The sequence below is a fragment of the Microcaecilia unicolor genome, chromosome 4 (assembly GCF_901765095.1).
Source record: "Microcaecilia unicolor chromosome 4, aMicUni1.1, whole genome shotgun sequence".
Classification (NCBI taxonomy): domain Eukaryota; kingdom Metazoa; phylum Chordata; class Amphibia; order Gymnophiona; family Siphonopidae; genus Microcaecilia; species Microcaecilia unicolor.
The window spans coordinates 45,341,394-45,362,271 of NC_044034.1; the positions used below are offsets into that span (position 1 = coordinate 45,341,394).

A 20,878-nucleotide genomic window follows, 5' to 3' on the forward strand; every position below is an offset into this window, starting at 1 on the left:
GCCGTTCTAACTGGTCTAGGTGCTATAGAAACATTATGTGTAGTAGCTGTAACTGGATCGTGTAACCAAGGGTATATTATATCCTGTTGTCCTGTTTGTTGCTCAGCGCCATTCTGCCCTTCGTTTAAAAAAAAAAAAGCCTTCTATTGCCGGTACCTGAGCAGTTGGAACTCTCTTAGACAGTCTCTGGCTCCCCTTTTACTGTTACGACTCGGGGTCCCTTCCCACATTATTTGGTGGTTACCTCAGAAGGGTCTTTTCTTTATGACAAGCTGTGCTCCGGTCATACGCTTCTGGCTGCCATCTTGAAGTGGCGCCTTTTACGGAACACAGACCCCGACTCTCTTTAGATCCGGCCATATTCCATCCTCACTGATGCGCTTTGAGCCTCATGCTATTGCCAAGTTAGTGGCATTTGGTGACACCCCTTTACACCACACCTTTTTGGGGGATTCCTTTCTCTGCAATGTAAAAAAAAATGAACAAGACAACAAAGTCAGCCATGGGGCTTTGCAGTCACTGTGCCTTTCTGCGGTTGATGGTGTTTAGGGATCTTGGGCGGTCCACGTTTCTATTCGCTCCCTTTGGCAGGAGAACCTATCCTTGGGCATTTGACTGCGGCCAGAGAGTTGCGGCTTGGTCTTTCTTTTCTTAGCGGCAGAGGACTTTAAAAAAAAAAAAAACAAGGGCAGGCTGGAGGAGCGCAGTCTCCTACTTCAAGCTTCCGAGGGTTTTTTGTCGGTAGACGCTGGTCCCCTGTGGCTGCTTGGGCCTTTGGTTTGGAGCCCTTTATGGGGTCTTCCTGTTCCTGGCTTTTTCGGTTGACAGCCACGGGCACAGGCTTCTCCCTGGGCCTCCCGGGACAGAGGGTAGGCCTGCCTTTTGGCCCTTGACACTACTTAGGCCCTCCTCCTTTTGTTGGGGTGCTGGATTATTTCTGGGGAGTTTTTCTGTTTATGCCTAATGCCTAGCTCCTCATTAAAAAAAAGGGGGGGGACCATGCTACTGTGATATGTTTTAAGGCGCTGGCAGCTGCATTGGTCCTGCATCTCCCATGCATTTCATATTGCTTTTTTGAGCCTCTGTGGCTCTCCTTTAGATAGGTATTTGCAGCGCTGGCCTTTTTTGTTTTGTTCACCTGTTACCTGGGGCACCCAGCCCCTTGTGTTCATCTTCCGGCAGTTATCTCTGGAAGGTTTCTGCAGTCCTCAGGGCTGTTGCCTTTGCCTCATGGGTTCTGCATTGGTTTTCCATGAGTTCACTACTGGTTTCAAGCTCTTGGACTGCATAGCAGTGTCCCTTTTTCCCTCGGCTATGTTTCTGTGTAGGGGCAGCTATAATTTCAGTGATACGATATTGTCTTTAGCTGTTATACATGACATCAACCTACTTTTTGCTGTGTGGTTCAGAATTCTAATTTTCTTTGTGATGCAGGATATTGAGTATTAGCAACCTCATTATATGCTATACATAATGACATTCTTTTGTGGCTTCCAGCTAGCTACCCTGTATCTTGCATGCTGCCTTGGCAACTCTTTCTCTCTCTTGCTTGCTTACGGACAGTACCTTGGTAGATAGCTGCACCATCTGGGCTATGAGTGCCAGCTTCTTGCAGACTCTGGTCTGGAGTTACACTTTACGCTATTGTCTTTAGCTATTATACATGACATCAGCCTATTTTTGGCTATGGTCTGGTAGCATCCGTAGTGATGTATTGTGGCATTCCTGTAGCTCCATTTGCCAGCACCTTGGTAACCTGTGTGGTGGCAGCACTTCCTGAACTCTGAGTGCCACCTTCTTGTAGGCTTGGTCTGGCGGTACAGTTACCACTATGGTGGGGTAGCACCCTTCTTGTTATATTGTACCTCCCCTGTAGTGGCATTTGTCAGCTTCCAGTGGACTGTTTCTGAGCACTGTCCTGGCAGCATACTAGTGGACTGTATTGTGACAACTTGTGTTAGCATGGTTTGCTGCCTGATAGCAGCATTGCAACATGTGACATGGTAGCAGCAGTCCTGCTGGTGGAATGGCCAGCATCCTTGTTCTCCGCTTCTTAGCAGCATCCTGGTAAATTTCGTTGATGGGAGTTGCTCTGTCTTTGGAAATTGAGCCTAGCTCCGTCTTTGGGCGTCAAGCCATGTCTAGTCTTTGAATGTCGGTCAGTGCTCCGTCTCTGGACGTCGAGCCTAGCCCTGTCGCTGGACGTCAAGCCTAGCTCCATCCTTGGACGTTGAGCCTTGTTTAGTCTTTGGATTTAAGTCAGTGCTCCATCTATGGACAACGAGCCTAGCCCTGTCTCTGGACGTAGAGCCTAGCTCCGTCTCTGGACGTCGGGCCTAGCTCCATCCTTGGACATCAAGCATTGTCCAGTCTTTGGATTTAGGTCAGTGCTCCATCTATGGACATCGAGCCTAGCTCCGTCTCTGGACGTTGAGCCTTATTCACTCTTTGGATGTCGGTCCTTGCTCCATCTCTGGGCGTTGAGCCTTGCTCCATCTCTGGACATCAAGCTTTGCTGTGTCTCTGGCCATTGAGCTTTGCACCATCTCTGGACATTGGGCTTTGCTCTGTCTCTAGACATCAAGTCTTACTCTATCTCTGGAAGTCGAGCCTGTCTCCATATTTAGAGGTTGAGCATTGCGCCGTTGTGCCTCTGTTGCTGGGGGTTGAGCCTTGCTCTTTCACTGGATGTCAAGCCTTCCTCTGTTTGAGCCTTATTCTGACTCGGGAGGTTGAGACTTGCTCCGTCTTTGATGTTGAGCCTTGCTCTGGTGTTGGCACCTTGCCCTGTCTTGATATACCATGCCTTTCTACCTCTCGGTACATCAAGCCTTACTCCGTCCCTGGCTGATGAGCCTTGCTCGATTTCTGGGCGGTGGGCGTTGTGCAGCCTCTGTGGATTGCACCCTGCTCATGTGGTGGCACGTGGCTCTGTCTATGGGCATCGGGGTGAGCGCCTTCACTGGAGGTCGAGTCTTGCCCTGTCTCTGGATGACTGGTTTGGCTGCGTCTTTAGATGTCAAGCCTTTAGATGTCAAGTCTTTAGATGTCAAGCCTTTCTCTGTCGTTGCCGGCCTGCTGTCAGGCCGGGCTGTTTCAATCTGGCATCCTGAATCCATCTTTGGCTACCATGCTTCGCTCCACCTTGGACTCACAGTATTGCTCTGTCTTGGAGGTCGAGTCTCACTCCATCGTGGAGGCCGGCTCTGTCTGTGTCTCACAGGGTTGAGCCGCACTTTGTCCCTTGATGTCATCCAGAGTTCTGTCTCTGGATCTTGCTTTGTTTTTGGAGTTCGAGCATTGATCAGTTGTTTCCAATGGTGCCTGGCCCATTTTGGCAGGTTGCGCCTTGCTCCATTTTCTGGGAGTTGAAACTTGCACCACCTCTAGCTCTCAGTCCATCCCCGTTTCTGGCAGTCAAGGCTTGTTCCATCTCTGGCCATTGTGCCAGGCTGTGTTGCTATTGCTTGAGCCTGGCTCCATCTCTGCCGGTTGGGCCGGGCTCCCTCTCTGCCTGTCATGTCTGGATCTGTTTTGGGCTGTCGCGCCTGGCTCCACTGTCGGGCCTTGTTCTGTCTCTGGTGGGCAAGCCTAGCCTTCTTGCTGGAGGTCGCACTGGGAGCCATCTCTGGCTATTGATTTGGCGTTGGATGTTGTGCCTTGGCCTCCTCGCGGGGGTCGGGCTGTGAGTTGCCCTGGTTTTGAGTCTTCCTCCTTCTCTGGTGGGTGGGCCGGATATTCTTCCTGACTGTCGAACCTTGTGCCATATCTGATTGGCCTACTGCACAGCTCTGGCCACTGTGCTTTGCTTGTCAATAGCTAGTGAGGCATTCGTTACCTCTGCCTGTTGAGTCTGGCCCCGTTGCGGGCTTTGCTCTGTTGCTGGCTATTGTACTTTACTCCTTTGCGTGCTGGCACGGCTTTTCTGCTGCCTGTTGCCAGACTTTCTTCTACAGTTTGGGGCTCCAGGGTGGTTCCATCTCGGGATGTTGGGACTGGCTTCATCTCCGGGTATCGAACTTCCTCGTTCATTCATCAGGAAGTCTCATGCCTTGTCTGGTTGCCAAGTCTTCTTCCTTATGGTGGTTGGGTCTGGGCTTCTTTCTCTTGACTATGGTTGTAGCTGCTTCTATTGGCCTTGGAGGGAGTTTCTTGTGCTGTCTTGAGATGGCAAATTCTCTCGGAGTCTCGCCGCTCTTCCTGTCCCCATGTCTGGGATCTGGTGCCAGCACTGGCTGTTGGGGCTTGGTCTGGCTTCACGGTCCCACCCCACTTGGGGACTGCTTTGTTACATCCCACTCGTCTTTGGATTGATCTGTGGAATACTATAGAAGGCAGAATTAATTCTTACCTGATCATTTTCTTTCCATTAGTCCCAACGGATCAATCCAGAGGCCTGCCCTTTGTTGTTCTTGGTTAGGGTATAGTGTGTAGTGTGTGTCTTTCTGATTTGGATTCAAATTATTGCAGTTGTTGTTTCAGGGTCTTTTATGGACATCTCTTCCATGGCAGGATGGTATGGGAATAAGACTGTGGTCGCTTGATCACAGGTTTGCTGGTTTTCTCTCTGTTTGTGACAGAGGCAGGAGTTTGATGCATGGTATCCTGATTTCCTTACTGGTTTGGTATGATCATACTGAAAGTGAGGCTGCTGCACAGTATCCCTTATGTCAGAGCTCCGGCGTTCTCTCTGTCTCCACCTCATGGTAGTGGGACATAACCCGATCGTCTCTGGATTGATCTGTTGGGACTCATGGAAAGAAAATGATCAAGTAAGGACTAATTTTACCTTTGTATCATAGATTGTTAATATGGTTAATCAGATGAGTGCTTATTCCTAATTTTTTTTTTTTGTTTGTTTGTTTCAGGTTGACTCTGTGGCCAGGATTTTCTGTTTCTGTCATGCAGTTTGAGAACAGGTTGATGTTAAGTGCTGATGTGAGCCACAAAGTCCTGCGTAGTGAGACCGTTCTGGACTTCATGACCAATCTATACAATAAAATAGGCCCACAGAGATTTGTAGAAACCTGTCTAAAGGAGCTGCTTGGTCTTGTAGTGCTTACAAGGTAAAGGAAAAACTACACCATGTTATTATTTTATTGCCTTTGGCTACTCAAAGCTTGTAACTTCAGCTTTAGTGACTTTGATGTAGTTTGTCTTTGGTGTTTTGCTGTTAAAGCCTTTGGACATCAGAGCTATGGCAGTGCTCAAAAATTTCATTAGGATGCTGTCATATTTATTTGGAGTTTTCTTTTTACTATGTCACAACGAGTCTTCTTTGGTTACTCCTTCCAGGCTTGCTTGGGAAGTGGCACTGTTGACAGTCCAGATTAGATTCTGCCAGAATGAAGAAACGCTGTAGTCCAGAGTAAATTGCTTAGATGTCATAGATTGATAGGCAGTATATTAAATAGAAATGAAACATGAGAGAAAACTCACTGCTACAAATGCTTTTTCAAAATAGCGTCCTCTGTACAGGTAAACCTGTTATATTTAATCCCAATATGCTTTCTCCTATATGAAGACCAGGGGTTCCCAACCCAGTCCTTGGGACACACCAAGCCAGTCTGGCTTTCAGGATACCTACAATGAATATGCATGAGATAAATTTGCATCCACTGTCACCACTATATGCAGATTTAAGTCATGCATGTTCATTGTGGGTATTCTGAAAGCCAGGCTGGCTTGGAGTGTCCCGAGGACTGGGTTGAGAACCCTTGATATAGACATTATACATAATAAATATCATAATCTCTTAGACTCAGTTTCAATGTTTCAGTTGTAAATCTTCCTCAAAAAAGAAGTTGAAAATTACTTTTCCTTCCAAATAACCCCATCAGCTTCTACACAATGCGTTTTTAAAATGGTTGCAGCTGGTTTTTCCTAGCAAAGTTTCAGCTGTTTCCAAACCATCATTGTCCCAAAATGGCTGCTGTAATTTAATTCCCAATATCCCTAGCAGTTCTAAATGTTTGGCCTCCCATTCAAACATCAAAGTGCTGTTGGAAGAGTTCAAAAACAGAAAATTGTGCAGTAGGCATTTACCACCCAATAGGGCCCTTTTTTCTATGCTGCATGATGCAGTTAGCTTGGGTTTTACAATGTATTAGACATTAACATATACCCATGCTAACCTCTAATACATATTAAAGTAGCCAGTGTGGCAAAAATCCATGCAAGCTATGCATCCTGTATTATCATCAGTTCATCTCCAAAGCTTCCTAGAAAAAGCTTCAGAATTTGTTCAGTAGGGGTTGATAATGATAGAGGGTGGCATAGCTTATGTGTGTGACTCCAGTAACTGGCTGTCATCAAAAAATGAACATTACAGGTATATAATTTAACTTTCACTAAAGTTGATGAATATGTTTGTAACACTTCTGGGTTCAGGGTCCGACCCGGGCTGGAGCCTCCTGAGGGCAGTCTCCGTTGGACCCTTGGCTGCGCTCGGTGCCTCCACCTCGGGAAAGAATTATTAATGGTTTACCTTCTTCTCCCCCAGGAACCCCAAAACAAGTTCAAATGCAAACTATGGGGGAATAAGGCTAGCTGTTAGTCTGGCAGATTTGAGAGACACTTTTACTTTTTCCAGTTCAATGAACACTTTGGAGTCAGTAGTTCATGCAAACTCAAACTGTTTATTCTTCAAACTCTGCAAGCCAGGAATATTAACTGTAGAAACTTCTAACCATTCAGTGTAGTTCTTTAAAACCTCAGCTCTTCTATAGCTCCTCAGGGGAACTCCTAAGTCTCCTGTTGGATATATTTACAGATGTTTACCTGCAGAACTGTGTACACTTTTTACAGCTCCTGCCCGTGCCTGACCCAGAGAACAGTGTCGCAAAAGCTGTACTCCTCTCAGTATTACAGGTCCAGACCCTCCATGGCCTGACCTCCCTCCAAGGTGCCCTGTGCGTTGGATCCACCCTGGTATTGGGATGGGCACTCCCTGGCTCTGATCCTACACTCCTGGGCTGGGTCTCTTCACTGCCCACCTGTAGCTTTCCTCCTCCACTGTTGATGTGGAATAGATGCCTGGAATAGACTTCTTGAGCTGGTACGTCAAGCTTCATCTCTGGCCGTCTTCAAATCTAAGCTAAAAGCCCACCTTTTTGATGCTGCTTTTAACGCCTAGAAAAGAACACAGTGAAGGTGACAAGATGGATGACGCCAAACAAACTTCTACTGAACTTATAAAAAAGTTCACAGCAAGAGTTTATTCTTAAAAAACTGGACGACACGAGTCGTGTTTCGGCCGTTGAGGCCTGCCTCAGGAGTCCCTAAAGTGATATACAATAAATTATATTAACTCAAAACATTAATAAAAACGGATACATTACAAATAGTCTAAAAGCATAATCTCAAAAATGAATAAAAGCACAATCTCAAAATTAATTATAATTATAACAGACACAAACCAAATACCCTAAAAAGATGTGTGTACCGATTTATAAAACATGGAAACAACATTTAAAAATGTATTAAAGAATGATATTACTAATACAATAAATTGTATTTTAAAATTATCTAAAACGTTTTTGGTTTTTAAACAAATAATCCCCAAATGGAGAGGGGGCAACATTGACAGTCTCCTGCTACAAGAGGAACAACGTTTGATTTTTGAATTAGACATTTTACACCCTAAAGGGCTTAACACAGATCTAGATTAACAGTATTCTAGTGACTGTTTGGTGAATAACTGAGTCTTGAAAGCAGATCTATGCATTGATAATTTGGCTAACAACGGTAGCAGTAATGATATTTTTGTCTCATAATGCCACGCAAATAATGACAATTGATGTCTCATTTTTTTCCATCTCCTTTTTTCCAGTTTTTTAAGAATAAACTCTTGCTGTGAATTTTTTTCTGAGTCCAGTAGAAGTTTGTTTGGCGTCATCCATCTTGTCACCTTCGCTGTGTTCTTTTCTTGATTTTTCCTTTGTGGAGGTCTGCTTTCTTCTGCTTTTAACTCCTAACCCTTATTCACTTGTTCAGAACCCTTATTTTATCATCCTCACTTTAATATTCCCTTATCTCTTGTTTGTCCTGTTTGTCTGTCCTAATTAGATTGTAAGCTCTGTCGAGCAGGGACTGTCTCTTCATGTTCAAGTGTACAGCGCTGCGTAAATCTAGTAGCGCTCTAGAAATGATAAGTAGTAGTAGTAGTTTTAGCAGTAGTGTTGCTGAGCCGCATCTCCCCTTTACAGCCAATGGTCCTTTCTCCTAATTGGGAGTCCCCCTTTCTCTTTTAGGTCAGTGGCAGGGAACCATCAGGCAACCAAATACTCAACACCAAAGCCCCTTCTAAAGGGCATAACCTTATCTTTATCTCCTTGCAATCTTCTCCTCCTCTTTCATTCTTCTTTACTAGGGCACTCTCTCTCTGCTTTTTATTCCAAAATTACTCCCCTTGAGCTGGGCTTCCTCTCACCAAGGGACCTCCTAGACACTCCTCCTAGTGAATCTCTACAGGGACCTACTCTCTCAGTAATCCCCAACCTGACAGAGGATTACATGTTTCTACTGGAAAGATGTCTTGAATTTATGTGAATCAAGAACATTAAAGGGGTAATTTTGAAAGAGAGAGCATAGCCACACTCAAAGTAACCATCCGGTATGGCCTACCAGTAGGGGGAAAGCTGAATTTTTTCCATCACAGGTGGCCCCATGTAACCTCCAACTGGTGGGTTCTAAAAATAGTCCATCTCGTTTATGCCCTGCATTGGTGTCACAGACCATCACATTGCCCATCGACAGCATTGTCACTCAGCTCTCAGCACAAGCATGTACTTGGAGAGGAAATCTCCGCCCTTCTCAAGGCCAATGCAGTCAAACCCATGCCACCAGGAGAAGAAGAGAAGGGGTTCTATTCCAGGTACTTCCTTGTGCCCAAGAAAATGGGAATTTCATCCCATCCTAGAGCTAAGGGCCCTGAACAAATTCCTGGTCAAAGAAAAGTTCATGGTGATTTCCCTGGGCACCCCATGATTCAGGAAAACGATTGACTGTGCTCTCTGGATTTAAAGGATGCCAATACCCACATTTCAATACTTTTCAGTCAAAGGAAGAATCTCAGAGTTTGAATAGGGAAACACCATTACCAGTATCACGTGGGTATTCACCAAATGTCTAGCGGTAGTAGCAGTGTATTTATTCAGGTTGGGAGTGTATGCGTTTCCCTATCTGGATGATTGGCTGGTCAAGAGCACATCACAAGAGGGGGCAACATTTGTACCCCGCACTTTCCCACTCATGGCAGGCTCAATGCGGCAGGCAATGGAGGGTTAAGTGACTTGCCCAGAGTCACAAGGAGCTGCCTGTGCCAGGAATTGAACTCAGTTCCTTAGCTCGCCAGGACCAAAGTCCACCACCCTAACCACTAGGCCACTCCTTCAGTTGGAATACATAGGAGCCCTGCTGGATACATTGCAGGCTCAGGCCTTTCTTTCACAAGCGAGAGCAGAGACTTTATCAATGCTTGCCTCATAAGTCCAAAGCAGCAAGCAAGTCACAGCTCAGCAAATTTTATTTATTTATAATTTACTATACCACTTATTTTGATGAGAGAGGGCTAAATGGTTCACAGGCTAAAACATAAAAAGAAAGGAGCTCAAAAAAGAAAATAGGACAGGAACTCAATCAATTCACAAGAGAGAAAAGAGAAAAAATAAAGATAGTGCAAGTAAGAACAGATAGGAAATGTTGCATCATGCAGCCCTCACCTACCGTAGGGTATGTGTATAGGGTTGTTGGAAAAGCCAGGTCTTCGGAGGAGGAAGTGATGACGATCAGACAGCATGGTCGCATGAGGACGGAGCTCCCGCTTCCCCCATTAAATAAAGGCGATTAAACCAAATCAAAGCATAAAAAAAGAACTAGCATACCCGAAGAAGAGACTCCCGAATCATTTGAGCTTGGACGACTCATGAGCCAGAGGCCCTCGGGAGTGGACCTAGCGCGCTTTACCTTCTCGAAGAGAGCGGAAAAAGGAGGAGACAAAATGGCGGAGGCAGGGAAATCGCCAGAACCGCTGGTTGCGGCGGAGCCCCGCCAAACGGACATTGCCTTGAAACAACATGAAACAGTGAACCTACCATCGGAGATTCCTCCGGAGCTGAAAAATTGGCTGCAGAAAATCAGCTCAAGTCTGCATTCGCTGAGGTCCGAAGTAGCGATGCTGGGGACCAATCTCAGAAGCGAAATCTGCGAGCTGGGCACCAGACTTGAGGAAATGAAAACTCAGTTGGAGAGCCATAGTGAAGCGCTGGGAGCGGTGGACCAACAGCTGATCGATATGCGAGCAGAGGAACAACAACAGATGGAAAAGCTGGAAGATCTAGAAAATAGAGGCCGCTGGAACAACCTAAGATTCCGGGGCCTACCAGAGACACCCGCATACCAAAACTCTGAACAGGTGGTCCAGAAGATGGTAGTGGAACTGTTAGGAAGGGAAGGCGCGCCCATAAAGGAGGAGGATGTCCAGCTGGAAAGAGCACATAGAGCACTTGGCTTCATGAGGAATAATGCTCCTAAGGACATCATAGCATGCTTTTCCAGCTACAAGCTTAAAGAGCAGGTGCTGAAAGCTGCGCGCCAAGCCCAAGAATTTACATGGACACCTATAAGATTGAGGTTTATCAAGATTTGGCAGCGGCGACCCTAAAACGAAGAAATGAGGAAAAGCCAGGTCTTCAAAGCAGATTTAAAATGTTGAGATTGATACAATAGTGCATGTCACTCCCATGACATCCCTCCACTTGAGAGAAGCCCAGATGTCTTTCTCCTACATTGGGGGAAGAGTCTTCTGTATTCGTATCCTCCAAGCAAGACCAGGGAACTATGATCCTAATCATGCCTTAAAGTAGCTCTCCGCATGTTTCTTTTGACCCAAGCAGGATGGAGGTAGCCATCGGCAAACACACAATTTCAATTTGGCTAGCAGATTGCATCTCCTTTACTTATGCCCAGGCTGGGCTGGCTCTAGAGAGACTTGTCAAGGCTCATAATGTCAGAGCCATGGCTCTGTCAGTAGCCCACTTGAGGTCAGCCTCCATAGAGGAGATTTGCAAAGCTTCAACATGGTTATCTATCCACTCATTCACATTTCATTACTGCCTTGAGCGGGATACCTGACAACACAGCCAGTTTGGACAAGCAGTCCTGAAGAATTTGTTTGGTGTCTAGAATCCAACTCCACCTGCCTAGACCCAGTTTTGTTCTGTTCCAGGCTGCACCTCCACAATTAGTAGGTAAATGGTTTCATGTTGATTGGACTATAAACCTCAGTGTTTTTAGTCCCTGTTGTCCTAGCTTTGTTGTTTTTGGTGAACCTAGTAGCTACAGATTCCGAGCTGTGAGAATACAATGGCCTGCTTGTCCTTGGAGAAAACAAAATTACTCACTTGTAGCAGGTGATTTCCGAGGACAGCAAGTATTCTCACATATGCTCCCTCCTCCCCTTGGAGTTGTATTCTTTAGCTTTCTGCAATGACTGAGGGACTGGGCAGGAAGGCAACAGTGCATTCGTGATGGAACACTGCTAGAAAGATTTTTTATCTCGCTAGTCAGTGTCCGCACTGGGCTCCATCAGATGAAGTCACCCTGGCTGTGAGAATACTTGGCCTTCTGTCCTCGGAGAGCACCTGCTACAGGTGAGTAACTTTGCTATGTTGCATATTCTACAGTGTAAGTCTGTTTAATAATGAAGCAAATAATCATACTACTCACACTGATGCAAAGTACATCAATAGTTTTTATTTGCAGGGTTTGCACCAATATATTTGTGTAACCCTATGGGTTAAATTTGAAAAGATTACCTGGCTCCTTCTAGCTCTGGTGTAGAGACAGTGAGCAGTGCAGTGAAACTGAGTAGTCTGTGTGCATGCGCTGAGTGTTCCGCATGCCGATGGAACTCTCAGGAGAGTGACAAACAGCTCAGGCTGGCAGTTGGGAGAGAGCTCTATTGGTGAGAACATGTTACTAGGAAAAGACTGGAAGAAAGTTGATGCTGGAGATCATCACCTGAAAGGAAAAGGTGCCCACCGTTCAAGAGAGCCAGAGAGAGAAAACAAAGAGAGCAGCTAAGTGACTGAAACTATTTAAAAAAAGTGCACATAAGAGAAAATAGTAAAGGAAACCTGAACAATAAGTGAGAGATAACTAAAAGAAGGGAAAAAAAGAGTAGAGGAAAACTTACATGTTGAGATCCTTGAAGGTCTCAGGAAATCTGAAAGACAGGAGAAAAGAAACTTTAAAGAATCTAGTATTTTGCAGAATTGAATGTACTTAAATGATTTCTGTAACTAATATTTACACTTATCTGAAAATGCTCTCAATGTTTCTAGGGACTAAACTGATTTGTGTTGCAAACCTGTAATTGAAATATATATGTTAAATTTGCAAGTTGGTAAAATTTCATTAACATTTAAATATAATTCAACTAATAAAAAAATATTTTCTTTTTATTGTTAAACTCCCTGGTTGGTGTTGAGTCATTTTGGGGAAACACTGTGACATATTTGGTACCATCATTTAATACCTTGCTCTGCCACCAGGAGGTTTACATTTGCTTTCCTTGGGCCTGTATCTTTGATGCTGGAAACTGGTTCCTGTATTTTTGCTTAGTGTTTACTAGTGATTTTATTTTGTTATAATTAACTATTTTATTGATTTTTTTTCTACATTAAAATTTTAATTAAAATGAATTCAAATAATTGTGTAATTCTTAGAGCTAAATAATATTTTGTGGATGACAGGGGTGAATCTAGGGTAGGGTAGTCAGGGCTTTGTCCCAGATGTATTTTTTTTTAACAATTTTTATTGATGACACGAAAGAATTCAACATATCAACGTACATGTTATAAACCTTGTGTTAAACATCACACAATATGTATCATCGATTTTCATTTCCCCCACCCCTCTACCCTCCCCTACTGGTCCTGTTAGCAGTTCAAAATCCTGCTTCTCGCAACAGGCGTTAGAATGTTCCAGAATGGTGACCAGGTTTTACAGTATTGGTCTCCCCTCTTTGAGGCCAGGTCTCCCACTCTCTTCTTTTCCACCATGCAACATTGGATCATAGCTCCTCTCCATTGCGGCACTCCAGGCAGCTCTGGTTGTAGGCACAACTGCGTAATTCTTTTTCCCATCAAAATTGCTCTTTTCAGAAAAGCTCTCAGCTCCTCTGGTGGTTTGCCCACGGATGTTATACACACCAAAGAGCTTGACCTGGTGTTGGGTACCATTGTACTTTCCACATTTGTGATATTTGGTGCCCCAATTTTATCCAAAAGAGAAGTACCACTGCGCAAAACCAAAACATATGGCCCAGGGAGGCTCCCACATGCCCACATTTAGGGCAGTCATCTGTAGTCCTCAAGGTCACTCTGAAAGCCCTGTGTGGCGAAATGTATAGTCAAATGAATTTGTATTTCATTTCCTACCATGCCACATTCTCTGTCACCTGATACACGCTCGTCAAGCACAATTTTATCTGTTCAGGGTTAGGTTTCCACCTCAGTTCTTGATGCCACTGTTGCGACACATGACTGTAGTCTAGAGTCCCCTGTAAATCTCTTAGGTGGTGATGAAAATAACGAAGTGGCACTTTTCAGTTGGGCCTTCAGGGCCAAAAGGTCGTTCATGTAGTCCCATGTTTGTTGCGCAAGGTCTATTGCAGGTAATGTTCTAACATAGTGGCTAAGCTGTATGTATTGAAAATAGTCTTTCTGCCCCAATCCAAACTCTTCACATAAAGCCTGGAAGGGTTTAATAATCCCTGTCTCAGACACCACCTGAAACAAATATTTAATACCACAATTTTCCCATTTCTTGAACAGAGCAGACCTTCCCTCCTCTGGGAACGCTAGGTTACCTTTTATGGGTAACAGTGGGGTTACTGTGTTATTCCATTTGTATGTCTTACCCAACCATTTCCATGCTTTGCGCAGTGGGTTTAAAATGAACCCATATGGTCCCAGTGCTGGTAATTCCTCTGATGGGGCATGAAGCCAATAGGCAAACTTCATTGGGGCCATCAAAGAGGTTTCCTCTCCCATACAGGAGAAGAACTCTGTTGAACGGAACCAATCAGATAAGTGCTGCAGGCAGCATGCTATCGCTATAAGTTTTAAATCAAGCAGCCCCAGTCCCCCTCCCGAATAGGGCCTCATGAGGTTCTTCAAACCTATATGTGCTCGTTTGCCCTGCCAAAGAAAAACTGTAAGGGTTTTGTGTAGCCACCTCTCCTCTCTGTATCTCAGTATGGCTGGGATCATCTGAAAAATGCACGTCCATCTGGGGAAAATGAACATATTATACATAGCGATTCTCCCCTTTAAGGATAGGGGCAAACCCTGCCAACCTTGCAGAACTTCCTTAGTTCGATTCTTCAGGGGGTCCATATTCTCTTTATACAGATTCGCTAAATTTCTTGGAATATAGACCCCTAGGTATTTAAGTGTCCCTGTAGCCCACTGAAACGGAATGGGCCTCCCCACCCCGCCTGCACCTCCTCCTGTATCGGGAGAGCCAGTGACTTGTGCAGATTTAATTGCAATCCCGAAAAGAATCCAAATTCATCTACAACTTCTACCAAGTGCGGGACTGAAGTTTTCGGTTGAGTGAGTATAAGAAACAAGTCGTCCGCAAAAGCCAGCACTTTTATTAGCTGTCCATGGGCTGGAACTCTCTGTATGACTGGGTCTAGCAGAATCGTTTGTAGGAGGGGCTCCAAATAGAGGAGAAACAGTATAGGAGATAATGGGCAACCCTGTCTTGTGCCCCGCTCTACCCGGAAAGGCATAGATCTAGTACCATTAATCAGTATTTGTGCAGTGGTATTATTATACAGCGTCTGACTGGCTTTTAAAAACCAACCGTTCAGTCCAATATATTCGAGTACTTGGAACAGGTAGTCCCCATTGACTTTATCAAAGGCTTTGGCTGCATCTAAGCTGACTAATAATAAAGGGTCTCCCGTAGCTTGTCCATACGCCACTGCTAGAAGGGCTTTCCGTACCTGCCTTACCACCTGCCGGCCCTTAACAAACCCCACTTGGTGTTCCCCTATCAAGTCTGGGATATAGGCCGTCAATCTATTTGCCAGCACTTGGGACAAGATCTTAATATCCACGTTAATGAGGGAGATGGGCCTGTAAGATTCTACTTGATCCTTGGGTTTACCTGGTTTGGGGATTAATGTTATCAATGCCTTATTCTCCCTTGGTGAGAAAAACCCCCTAGTCACTACTGCCTCAAAATAATCATAGTACTCGTTAGAAAAACCATCGAGCCCTGGGGCTGAGCCCAACTGTAGGGCCTTTATTACTTTGAGTACTTCTTGCGCTTGGAGTGGCGCCAGCAACACTTGGAGGGCTGTTTCTGATGGGGCATTTTTGCATCTTCCAAGTAATCCCGAGTCAAGGGGCCCTGAACCCTGTCTTCGGAACTGTACATTTCCATAAAGTGTTCACGGAATATGTCCACTATATCGTGTAGCTTGGTGAGCTTGTCCCTCCTGAGATTCTCTATCACTGGGATGTATCTTTGGGAGGTATGCGATTTAGCCACTCTTGCTAACAATTTGACCGATTTATTCCCAAAGCGCTGGAAATTCAAGCGCCGGGCCACCAACTGTTTCATAGCTTGCTCATGGATAAGGGAATTTAATGCTACCAGGGCCGCTGACATTGAGTCCCTGTTAGCTAGTGTAGGATACTTTAGATAGTGCCTCTTTGCTTTCATGTAAGCCGTCTCTAATCGTAGGATTCCCGCTGCTAATCGTTTTTTCCTAACACTTTGAAACGCTATCACTTCCCCTCTCATGACCGCCTTGGAGGCCTCTCAGAATAATATGGGTGAGTCACACGAGGTCTGATTCGTGTCCTCGTACAATTTCCACTTTTCCAATAGGTGTTCTAATAGTTATTTATCTCGGTACAAATAGGCGGGGAATCTCCACTGGCTATTTGCCCTCCCCCCTCCCTTAGATCAAGCTCTACCCAAATCATATTATGATCAGAGATTTCCATGGGGCCAATAATGTCCTTCTAGACTTTGAAGAACCAAAATTGTGATATTAAGATATAGTGTAGGCAGCTCCACACGTTTCCCTTAGCTTGGTCGACCGGAACTTTAAAATATTTAGGAGTGTATTTGCATGCGGATATGAGAGTGGTATATCGTCGCAATATACAGGACAAGCTAGATGGCATTAAAAAACTGTGGCACAGATGGAGAGATTTGCCCCTTTCTTTATTGGGGCGTGTAGCGTTAGTAAAAATGGTTATGTTGCCCAAGATTCTATACCCCTTACAGATGATGCCATTTTGGATAACACGGAAAGATGAACTATACTATAAGGGGTTTATTGGTACTTTTCTTTGGGCGGGAAAGCGGGCCAGGATAAGTTTTGCTAAATTGACAATTGCTAGGAATAAGGGAGGATTAAATCTTCCGGACCTGCGGTTATACAATGTGGCAGCGCTACTTAGGTGGATTTTTGAGCTCCATTCTGGGTCTGCTAAATATGCCCCAAAAGGTATCTGGCAAGGTGAGGTGCTGCCATATTCAGTGTTTAATAGTTTACAAGTACAGGGAAGCTCGAAAGGAGACCTCCAGTGTTTGCTTCAGCCTCTGAGAAAGGCCTGGAATTGGTGGCGGGGTGGACTGGGAAAGGCCACAGGACCATCTCCGTTTCTGACAGTAGTAGATAACCCCTCATTTCCAGCGGGTCAGGGGGCGTCGCGGTTCAAAGTGTGGGCCAAAAATGGGTGTCGTTATGTGGGACATTTTACGGTGGAGGGACAGGGGATATTCCCCACATTTGAGCAGGCTCGGAATTCTTGGAGCTTGGGGCAGGAAGATTATTTCCCTTTTCTTCAATTGAAGCACTATTGTGCGACCTTGTCTTCTAGGAAAGAGGGGGGGCCTAGTTTTTCGCGGCTGGATAAGATGTTTTGTCAGATGCCGAACGCTGCAAACAAATTGGCGGTATGGTATTCTATAGGAAGGGAGCAAAAGGAGGACTTCTTCATTGCTGGCCTGACAAAATGGTGGGGTGAACAAGTGGGGGAGGAAATCACGGGTAACATGTTGGCAACCTACTTTGCAGCGTCATTTAAACTGACAACTAGTGCAAATTTGCAGGGGATGCAGTTTCGGTTGCTACATGGTGCTTTTATAACAAGAGAGAAAGGAAAGCAGATGGGGCTTTGGGAAGATGACACTTGCATAAGATGTAAACACAGTACTACCTTTTTGGAGTGTACTGAGTTGTATGTATTCTGGAAAGGGGTGCTGCAAGTGTTGGAGCATTTGTTGGCACAGGCTGTAGAGTGGTCCTACCGGATTTTGCTGTTGGGGGATGAGTCTCAGTTGCGAGAACAGGGGTTGCAGCCATCTCAGGTCCGGTTTTTATGTGTAGCGCTGATGCTGGCACGAAAAACGGTATTAGCACACTGGATTTTGGAAGACCCGCCGACTATCAACCAGTGGTGGACTAGAATGCTGCAGATGGCTAGATGGGAAACGGAACACAGTAAGTCCACTGGAGGGAGAGGTCAGGCATATGGTTCTTTATGGAAGCTGTTTGAGGTACTGTATTCTGCAAAGAAGGAATCTCCAGGAGCGGGGAGGGGGGTGGGGGTTAGACGGGTATAAACTAAAAAGTTAGAGGGAAGGGCAGAGGAGATATATTTATGTTTAAAATGGCCTCATTTTGAAAGTTGTATTATGTTAAGGTTATACAATAAGGTTTGTTAGCTGACACATGTAGTCAATGTATTCATTGTATTCATAGGTTATTATCGGCTGCTAGATATTGGAAATATTGGAAATAGTTGGCTTCATTGAGCCGGAATGTGATGTTCAAATGTTACATGTCTTTTCTTCTAATAATAAAGATATTTAAAAAAAAAAAAGATATAGTCGATTCTGGACCAAGATTGGTGAGCTTTGGATTGATGGGTGTAATCTTTTGTAGTAGGGTGGAGAGAGCGCCACGGGTCGATTAAGTGAAGGTGTTTACAGAGTGCAGGGATCCCCTTCCCCTTACCTACCCCTGGAATAGCTGTGGGGGAGGATCTATCTAAAGTTGGATCTTGTACCTGATTAAAATCTCCCGCCCACACCCATGGGGCATCAGTGTATTGTAGCCCTAGCGCTATATAGCGCAGTTGGCCTTCTAACGTGGTGAAACGGGGTTCTAGTGCGGTTCCCACCGCTGCTACTAGCTGCGCGAGCTGACGGGCGGTGAATTTGGCCTCGCCTCTCGGGGACGCGGTCGCCATCTTGGATTCACTGCCAGCCGTAAACAGCTTTTCTTTGTCACTTTTGGAGCTTTTCCTTGTGTTTCCGAGTGGCATAGGAACGAGATATGGTTCCATGCACCGTTCTTTGTGCTCCAGCAGTGCCAGGTCAGTGTTTCAAAGGTTGTATCGCGTCTTTATGGGCCAGGAGCGAGCGGGGCTCTCGGAGCAGCAGAAAAACGCTGTTATTGCTCCCACCGCATCACGTGACTCCCCGTCCCAGATGTATTTACACAGAGCAGGATAAGGAAAGGGGGGAGAGAGAATAGAAGAAATGCTATCTTTGCCACTACCTGCTACCATCATGGTAGCTTGCCCATATCCTGCTTTTGAGGATATGTATTGCTTGCCCTGGACACCCTAACACTTAGGGGTCCTTTTACTAAGGTGCTCTTTAATGTGTTCTTAAATCAAAATATCTGAAATGCCTTCAGCTTATCCAGAACACGGCCATCAAGCTCATTACTGCTCATAAGAAATACGATCACGTCACACCATTGCTGAAAGAGGCTCATTGGTTACCTGTCACTCATATTACATATAACCTTCTTCTTTTGGTTCATAAAATTTTGACTTCAGGTGAACCCCATTTTCTTCTCAGTTTGCTGAATCAATATCGCTCGGCAAGGATCCTCAGGTGTTCATAGCATCACTGTTTAGTAGTTCTTGCTTTTAAGGATATTACCCACAAAGCTATATGAAGTTCCATTTTTTTTCAGTGCAGGGCCCTAGATCCCTTTTCATGTCCTACACAGACCTTGCTTGAGTACCTTCTGCATTTATCAGAGTCTGGTCTCAAGACCAACTCCGTAAGAGTTCACCTTAGTGCGATTAATGCTTACCATCAACGTGTAGAAGGTCAGCCTATCTCTGGACAGCCTTTAGTAGTTCGTTTCATGAGAGGTTTGCTTTTGTCAAAGCCCCCTGTCAAACCTCCACCAGTGTCATGGGATCTCAATGTTGTTCTCACCCAGCTGATGAAAGCTCCTTTTGAGCCACTGAATTCCTGCCATCTGAAGTATTTGACCTGGAAGGTCATTTTCTTGGTGGCTGTTACTTCAACTTGTAGGATCAGTGAGCTTCAGGCCTTAGTCGTGCATGCACGTTATACTAAGTTTCATCACAACAGAGTAGTCCTCCACACTCACCCTAAGTTCCTGCCGAAGGTGTGGTCGGAGTTCCATCTGAACCAGTCAATTGTCTTGCCAACATTTTTTCCCTGTTCTCATGCCCACCCTGGTGAAAGCAGCGTGCACACTTTGGACTGCAAGACTGCAAGAGAGCATTGGCCTTTTACGTGGAGCGGATGAAGCCCTTCAGACAGTCCATCCAGTTTGTTTCTTTTGATCCCAACAGGAGGTGAGTTGCCATCAAAAAACGCACAATCTCCAATTGGCTAGCAGATTACATTTCCTTCACTTATGCCTAAGCTGGGCTGACTCTGGAGGGTCATGTCACGGCTCATAATGTTAGAGCCATGGCTGCGTCGGTGGCTCATTTAAACACAGCCTCCAATGAAGAGATTTGCAAGGCTGCAATGTGGTCATCAGTCCACACATTCACATCTCTAAAGACCCTATTATTTGGAAAAGCTTACGCTAAAGACCCGCCTAGCATCTCTATCTTCTGAACACTGCAGTTGTCACGACATATTGAACTCTATTACTCTTTCTCCTTTTCCTCTCGTTTGCTGTTACTCACTAATCTCTTTAACTTCAATGTATTTGATTGTTTGCTGAATTGATGTATGTTTTTGCAGACTGATGTAAGCCACATTGAGCCTGCCCATGGGTGGGAAAATGTGGGATATAAATGCTATAAATAAATAAATAAATCTTACTACTGCCTTCAGCAGGATACCCAATTCAACAGTCGGTTTGGGTAGTCAGTGCTGCAGAATCTGTTTGGGGTTTAGAATCCAGTTCCACCCCCCTAGGCCTGTTTTTCTTCTGTTCCAGGCTGCACTCTCAGCTAGCTGTATATAGTTTCAGGTTAACCTATGTTATGTCCTCGCCATTGTGAGGCCCAAGTGACCAGTGTTCATTGTTTTGAGTGAGCCTGGATGCTAGGGATACCCCATGTGTGAGAATAAGCAGTCTGCTTGTCCTCGGAGAAAGCGAAGATACTTACCTGTAGCAGGTATTCTCCGAGGACAGCAGGCTGATTATTCTCATAATTCCTCCCACCTTTCCCTTTGGAGTTGTTATTGTTATTTGTTATACTTTTTGATTTAACTGAGGTACATGCTCGTGCAGCGGGTGGGAAGTCAGTCCATGCATGCGAGGTGTGCGCTGTATGCACACCAGAAGACTGTGGCAAAACATTTTTGGTTTTGCTGTTGCAAAATGCCAATTTCCGGGCCGACACGGACATCGACCCACGTGTGAGAATAATCAGCCTGCTGTCCTCGGAGAATACCTGTTACAGGTAAGTATCTTCGCTTTTTGGGTGGTAAGGAGTTCTACCATTTGGTTCCTAGGTAAGTGAAGTCTGCAGAGTGGATAGTTTTGTAGATCGCATTTTTGTAATTTGGGAGTTGTAGTCTGAGGTAGTTTCTTTCCTCATCTTTA

General features: G+C 45.1%; 1 protein-coding gene across 1 annotated transcript in view; it reads left to right on the forward strand.

Annotated features, from left to right (window-relative positions):
- The window catches only part of PIWIL4 (piwi like RNA-mediated gene silencing 4), a 455,470-nt gene that overhangs the window by 167,362 nt on the left and 267,230 nt on the right, over window positions 1-20,878 (forward strand). Inside the window, exon 7 of the mRNA XM_030200207.1 lies at window positions 4,869-5,066. Coding sequence (XP_030056067.1) covers window positions 4,869-5,066 — 198 coding nt within the window. The remainder of the gene's footprint in view (window positions 1-4,868; window positions 5,067-20,878) is intronic.